At 32.1% G+C, this 7465-nt stretch overlaps 1 protein-coding gene across 1 annotated transcript; it reads right to left on the minus strand.

Annotated features, from left to right (window-relative positions):
• Positions 1–1701: 1701 nt before the first annotated feature.
• Positions 1702–2994, minus strand: LOC135950852 (uncharacterized). The gene has a single exon (XM_065500380.1). It carries the CDS (start codon positions 2992–2994, stop codon positions 1702–1704), a length of 1293 nt encoding a protein of 430 aa, XP_065356452.1.
• Positions 2995–7465: the final 4471 nt, after the last annotated feature.

The following is a 7465-nucleotide window of genomic DNA, read 5'->3' on the forward strand; positions in this document are numbered from 1 at the left end:
TTAACACCCTTTTTGTCGCTTAGTGGGATGCGAGTGGGATATCTATAAAAAAAATGTTTTGTAACTCAAGACATACAATTTTTTACTTTTTTTTGAAAAATCAAAAAACTTTTTGACTTTTTTTTTACAAAATGGACTCTTTTTTTATTAATTTTTTTTTCTCAAAAGAAAGCTTAGGTCTTTTCCTTTAAAACCTTTTTGGTCGCTTAGTGGGATGCGAGTGGGATATCTATCAAAATAAATGTTTTGGAACTCAAGACAAAGGTTTTTAAATTTGCACTATTTTAATTTTTTTCATATTTGTGTGTAAACCTTAAAAATTAAACTTACGCAGAGAAACTAGACACATTAGCCTTTCCGATGGTATGTAACATACCCAACTAAAATTTCATAGCCTCGATACTGTAATACCCATAATATGTTAACCTCAGGAATAAAAATCACTTTTTTTCAAGTGAATTCGTGTACATTATAAAGTGTGTCTGTATTTCTGCGAATTTATAAACGTGTATAAAAAAACCATTGAGTGATTATTTAATTCTGTTGTTGAACATTTTAAATAAATAAAGAGTTGTTACAATTTTTAAACTATAAACGGCTTTTATTTGCAATCAAAAGTATCCGGTTTATTTAAAGGAAATAAACCAACGTTTTGAAAAGGTTAAAACGTAACAATATGAATACATTTAGAGATACTGGATTTTTATTTATCAACTAAAATAGAGGATATTGCTACTATCCCTCATATAAATGCACATATTTATTTCAATCGGTTTTGAAATCTGAACAATCCATAATTCATTCATTCAATTAAAATCTAAAATATAGATAAAAGACAGACATTGACAATAGATTTTGGATATAATTGGAATTTAAAATTACACATGAATTACACATTCACTCAATTACACATGAGCTACACATCCAAGTTAAAATTACACACAATATGTGTAATTACACATGAAGTGGCAACACTGCCCCAGGGTAGTTATGTTATTCTCACTAATACATACGCAATACGAATGATCTCAGTAAAAACACAAAGTAAACTGAAAACAAAAACAATTTCATACAATTTATTCAGTGCAAAGCACACGAATTCCATTTGTGTACTCCTTTAATTTTTCCACTACTACATATGCATTTTAAGCACTCTCTCGTTGGCCACTACTGGTCTATGGGCCCCTCTATTTGTGTTTGCGGGAAAATTTTGACTCAGTTTTTATATTAACCCATCATGCCATACTTTATCAAACACTTGAGAAATGTCGATAAAGAGAGCGGAACAATATTTCTTTTCATAGATAGTTATATAGTTTCCTATATACAGGCTTTCAAGGTCAGTGATTTGATGTAAATAAAAGATTATTTATATCATTTTCAATATAATCCGACGTTTCGTTGGTATTATTTCCAACTTCTTCAGGGATTGAATTTTATTTTAATCTGGTAACATTATAAATATACAAAAGGAAAATTCTGGTCAATAACAACAATAATTATAATCTACATATTCAACAAATTTACTTACATATAATCTTTTTTGTCAAGTTTACATCATTTATAAAATATATCACAGTTTTTTTTTTGTATAAGTGGACAACACAACACAAAACTTAAAAATATTAAAATAAATGTATGCAAAAAATAAATAAAATATCACAGTAAATTTGTCTTATTCGATCACAGTTGTTGTTATTACTAAAATATTGCAATGGTGTAGATTGCATTTGTATTATCTTTATCCTCTTTTGTATTTATTGCACTTTCTGATTTTTGCTGTATTCTCAAGCTCTCCAACGTATATCCCTTATTTTCCCTTTTTTCCTTATCTAAAATCTTCACTCTCTCAAAGTTTGGTTTGTGTCCGTTTTCAATGCAGTGTTGTGATAGTGCAGTTGATTGTTTTTCTCTCTTTATGTCCGCCTTATGTTCATCTATTCTCACGCCTAAATTTCTCTTTGTTGTGCCAATGTACACTTTCCCACACACCTCACTGTCTCCGCCATCACATTCAATTTGATACACTACATCACCTTGTTCTCTGCACTCAATCTTCGTCTTTGTTTGTGTAAATAAGCTGTGTATTGTTCTGTTTGGTTTATGTGCAAATATTATTTGTTGGTCTTTTATCATCTCTCTCAATTTGTTGTTCTCAGTTAGTCTTGGGATAAAAGGTATACTGTAATATTTGGCGTTGCCAGATGTGTCCTCTTTGTCATTTTCCCGTGAAGAATTATCATTACTCCCATTTTTGACCTTAATTATCAGTTTATCCACTAGATCATTTGGAAAGTCATTTTCCTTCAGTATAATCTTAATTTTCGCCATATTTCCTATTTCAAATTGTCGGTCACTCATCTTCATAACTTTGTTAATTAGATTCATCGCTGTATTCATCTTTTGTCTCATGGGTTGTGTTGAGTGGAAATTCAATAATCGTCCAGATGCAATTGGTTTCATATACCAATCTGTTATTATCCTCTGGTTATTCCTATGTATTCTCATATCAAGGTATGGTATAGAGTTGTCCGTTTCTCTCTCCAGCGTAAATTTCAACTTGTTGTGATATGAGTTAAATGTCTTTAGTATCATGTCCTCATCCTCATATTCCATCATAGCAAATAAATCATCGACATATTTTGTGATGAGTTTTATTTTAATATTTTTCTCCTGTAGCTCCGCTAATGTTTGATCCAGTAGGCAGTCCAATATTATATCAGCAACTGTCGGTGATAAAGGGTTTCCCATTGGCATACCATATGTCTGGTGGTATAATTTGTCGTCATGTACAAAATAATTATTGTCATTCAAGCAGAATTGAAGTATCTTCAGAAATTGTGTTCTTGGTATTTTGGTGTGATTCTGTAGTGAACTCCATTTTGCCATAATATTGCTTATAGCTAGGTGTATAGGTATGTTTGTAAATAACGATACCACGTCCAAAGATATAAGGATCTCATCTTCGTCCAATGTAAGTGTATCCAGTTTCATCTTTAATTCCAGGGAGTTCCTTATATTATATTTTTCCTGTATAATATTCTTCAATATCTTCCCAATATGTTTCGATAATTCGTAACAGGGTACTCCTACCGATGATGATATTGGACGAAGTGGATTGTTTAGTTTATGGATTTTAGGAAGTCCATAAAGCCTGGGGGCCGTTGCTGCGTTTGATGTTAATACTCTCTTATCATAAATACTTATATATTCTTTCTTATATAGGTCCATAATAAGATTGTTGTTTGCCCTCTGTAATTTTTGTGTCGGGTCTATCAAAATTCGTTTGTATGTGTTTCTATCTTTCAATAACTCATCCATTCTCTCGTAGTAGTCCTTTTTGTACATTAAAACTGTCTTGTTTCCCTTGTCTGCTTTAGTCATGATTATCTTATCCTTATATCGTTTCAAGAATCTTCTTGTATCGTCATAAATGTTTAGTATGAATTTATCTTTGTCATTATTCTTCATTGTTCTTCGGTGCGTCATAATTCTGTTTGCTATCCTAGATCCGATGATATCCTTTTCTCTATCATCCGTGAGGGTCTGTACCCATTGTCCCAAATCTGCTATCAATCCGATCGTAGAAAAATTCCCGTTACTGATTGGTAAAGCAAATTTTGAACCTAGAGAAAGAATCCATTTGCTATCATCGGGAATATTTATTGTCGTATTATTAACAAACCATTCAGGGTTGAATGTTATGTTATATTCCTTAAATTTTCTCTTCTTCAAATTTTCAATCTTGGACAAATGTGATCCCTTATTCCCCATGGTGATATTTCTATATCTAGATTGTTGTCCCATCATAAAGGATTCGTATTCATTCCCACTTATGGATCGTGTAATTAGTCGTCTCATTTCAGCCATCTCCTTCTTCAAATCATTCAAATTGTAATCCGTTTCCCTAATTTCCAGACTCAGTATCTTCATGTGAAATTTATGTTCAACCTTATATAATTTCTGTGATATCCTCGTCGATGTGAATAACTGTCTTGTGATCTTCGTCGTGTTTATCAAATGTGTCGGTGTAAGACCCTTCTTCCTGCAGGTTAACAGATATTTAAGTCGTTCAGTTTGTTTTCCTAGCTTCTTCATACTCCTACAATATCTCTTAAGTAATAAGCAGGTGTCCACGTTGTACTTTTGCTTGATACGATTAAAAAAACTCATCTTATTGCCTGTTAAACAATCAAATTCGGCGGGCCCTCCGATTATTTTATATGTATAATTGTTAATCCTCAAACGCTTTTCTTACAACATTTACAAGTCTATGGGTTTGTTCGATATTACTGTGTTTTCTTCTAAATCCAAATTGATGATTCGGAATAAAATTGTTTTCAATTAACATTGGGTACAACTTGTTCATGAGTATCAAATAGCTTTGATATATTAGACTGATTGGTCTGTATGATTCAACTTTTGTGTGATCAGGTAACCAGTGAAACTTTCCATTCAAGGCGTAATACAGCATTAAAAATAAAACGAATTATTTTTATTGCTATCCGGGGTAGCACCATAAGTATATTGTTACTGATCTTGTCAATACCACGCGCTTTCTTGGAGTTTAAATCAACAATAGCCTTTTCGATCTCTCGAATCTCAAAACATAGGGATACGGCTGCTCCAAAATGGGGTACAACAGGTGGCAACTCAATTGCTTCATTTTATGTGTTCGGTGTAAATACTTTTTTCAAATGATTAACAAACAGATTCCCTTTTTCAGTATCATTTCTTGGCCAACCACCACTTGAATTTCTCAAGGGGGCTTACATATGACAGGTCTTTTAAGACTTTTTGTTGCTCGCCATAATGAATAATCCGATTGCGGGGTTGCGTCCAGGCTTTCTAAATATTTATTCAATGATTCCATTTTTCGAAATAGCAAGAGCTTTTTATACAATCTTTAAGCTTCGAGTTGATATGGGAGGATCTATTCAATTGCCACTCTCTTCGAAATCTTCAATTTTCATTTAAGAGCCATTCGACATCTGCAGAATAAATTCTATTATATCTGATTTGTCGGGGGTTTGGGTGTGATCTGAAGATAGTTCCAGCGAGGATTCAATTTGAATCATTTATCTAGGGATATTTTTTATCACGCTAAAATCAATAACATCCGGTATTTTTCGTGGGTCAGTAGGCCTGTAAGTAGGTTGGCCCCTATTTAACATAGATAAGCATTTCCTGCATCATATTACTTATAGAGTTGGTAAAATTGTTAACCGATTTCAGTAGGGTCTCTACTATGCTTCCTGTCGACTGAAATTAGAATTGGGTTATTTTTGGTTCCTAGTGGTGGCTTTTGAGAAAAAGTTTGATTAGTTTTTAAAACATTAGCGTATGAAGATGGTTCACCAGAACCAAATTGTTAGAATAACTTAATTCCATTAAGAAAATGTACTACACACTAGCGTTCTATAAGTAAGTTCGACTTTCGACTTTTTGCTGGAAAAAAGTCGTAAAATCAATTAGTTATCTCAAAAATAGTAGACTTTTTAGATTAAAACTAAATATGCATACAATAACATAAATCACATAATAGTCTGCAAATAAAATAAGAAATAAATGTTTACAAAATAATGCTCTTTCTACACAAAATTGTTCTATAAAAACTAAAAGCTTTTAGATATATCGCATATACTTGAATTCCAGAAACTTTTAGAATTGGTAAACATTACAAAAGGCGTATCCAATAAATGTAGAAACCATGTATTTTTTACAAGAAATTGTAAAAAGTAGAAAAAAATTCGGAAAGTCGAAAAAAGGCGATTTACAAAAAAGTCGAATGTTCGAAAAGTTGATTTTTTAAAAAACGAAGAAGTTCGAAAAGACTTTTTGTTTCAACATAAAACCCTACTACACACGCCAATTCCTTGGTTATTAAAAACATTTATTTTCAAGAAAAATATTCGGTATTACGAAAGTTTCTTTTTGGCGCTTGAAATGTTGTTGATTGCTATCATTATTTATTGAACCATCATATTTAATCAATATTCGCCAGCATGTCGTTTAGCCTCAAAAAATGGCGCACGACCATCTTCATTCGAATTTTTCAAGTTATAAGTTAAATTCCATCTCATCAATCGTATTGTGCAGTTATATACGATTTCCATGGAAAGACTTTAATTTACTTAAATTTACTAATTTTATTAAATACAGTTGCGCTGATGCAACTATATTTTTCAAGTTTTCAACTTGACCTACGTAGAAATTTATAGATTGAAAATCTAAAGGTGAAATACTTTTTTGTTTCCCATCCAATTTCAAAGATTTTTATATTTTTGGAAAGTTATAGGCATTTCAAAATTGAAATTTTAATATTTTTCCATACCTTGGTCCTCTTTTTTACAAATACACAGAACAGTCTCTGGAGCATTTTAATAACTTAAACTCGAATACTCCGTGGCTACGCCCATGTCAAATTATATCCCGATCGGACCAGCCATTTATTTCCAAACAATTTTGATTCTTAGTCCAACGACAAAAACAACGACAAAAAACGAGATAACTGCAATTTTTTTCTTTGGAATCAATGTATTTTTTTCTTTTCTAAAAATGTGGACTTAGAGCCTTTGCATGTTAAGCCAGCGATATGGAAATAGTTGGCTTTTTCTGATCCGTATATTTGTTTCCACCTCTAAATTTGTTACCAAAAGATTTTAGACGACACCAAACTCATGTATTTCCGGTCAATAACATGGCACATATCGTTCATTACAACTAGTGTTTAGAAACAGGATAACCGGCTAACCGAAAACCGGTTTTTCTTCGAAATCTCGAAATTTAAAATGTTGATTTTCGGATAACCGGTTTATCTCGGTTATTTCACTCGTTTAACCGGTTTTTAAAATTTGGGACTAAAATTAATAAATCTCATGTTGTGTCATCAGCAAAAGTAGATATGTGGGTTCGACTGTTTGTAGGCATATCACAAGTATATAGCAAATATAGGAAGGGACCCAGTATACTTCCTTGGGGTACGCCTTCAATAGGCTGTGGTGAACTTATGAAGTCTCCCTCTTTAAGAACAAACTTTCGATGACTTAAATAACTTTCTAGAAGCTTGTGTGTGTTCACTAGAGTGCTCCAAGATTGTATGGACGAAAAAAATGTTCTAGGTACAGGCCGTCCCCCCTCTACAATGGTTCTATGTATTGTAGAAACTTGTTGTGTAAAATATTAGGATGATAGGATAACGCTAACTGGTGCCGCAACGACGCTGAGGTTTTGAGGTGCATTTACAAGGGGAAAAAATTCAATTTTTTCAGTTTTTGTTAAAAATTTGGAATTAAATAATTACTTTTGCAATTTAATTTAAAAGAATCGAAATGTACACGTAATTGTCGTTCTAATAAGATATAAAAGACAAAAATTGGTTGAAAAATTTTAAAGTTTTTATTAAGCAGTGTTTATAACTAACAAATTTTTAACTGTTGCTACAACTACTGCTTCAAAAAAGTGT

The sequence above is a fragment of the Calliphora vicina genome, chromosome 1 (genome assembly GCF_958450345.1).
Source record: "Calliphora vicina chromosome 1, idCalVici1.1, whole genome shotgun sequence".
NCBI lineage: Eukaryota > Metazoa > Arthropoda > Insecta > Diptera > Calliphoridae > Calliphora > Calliphora vicina.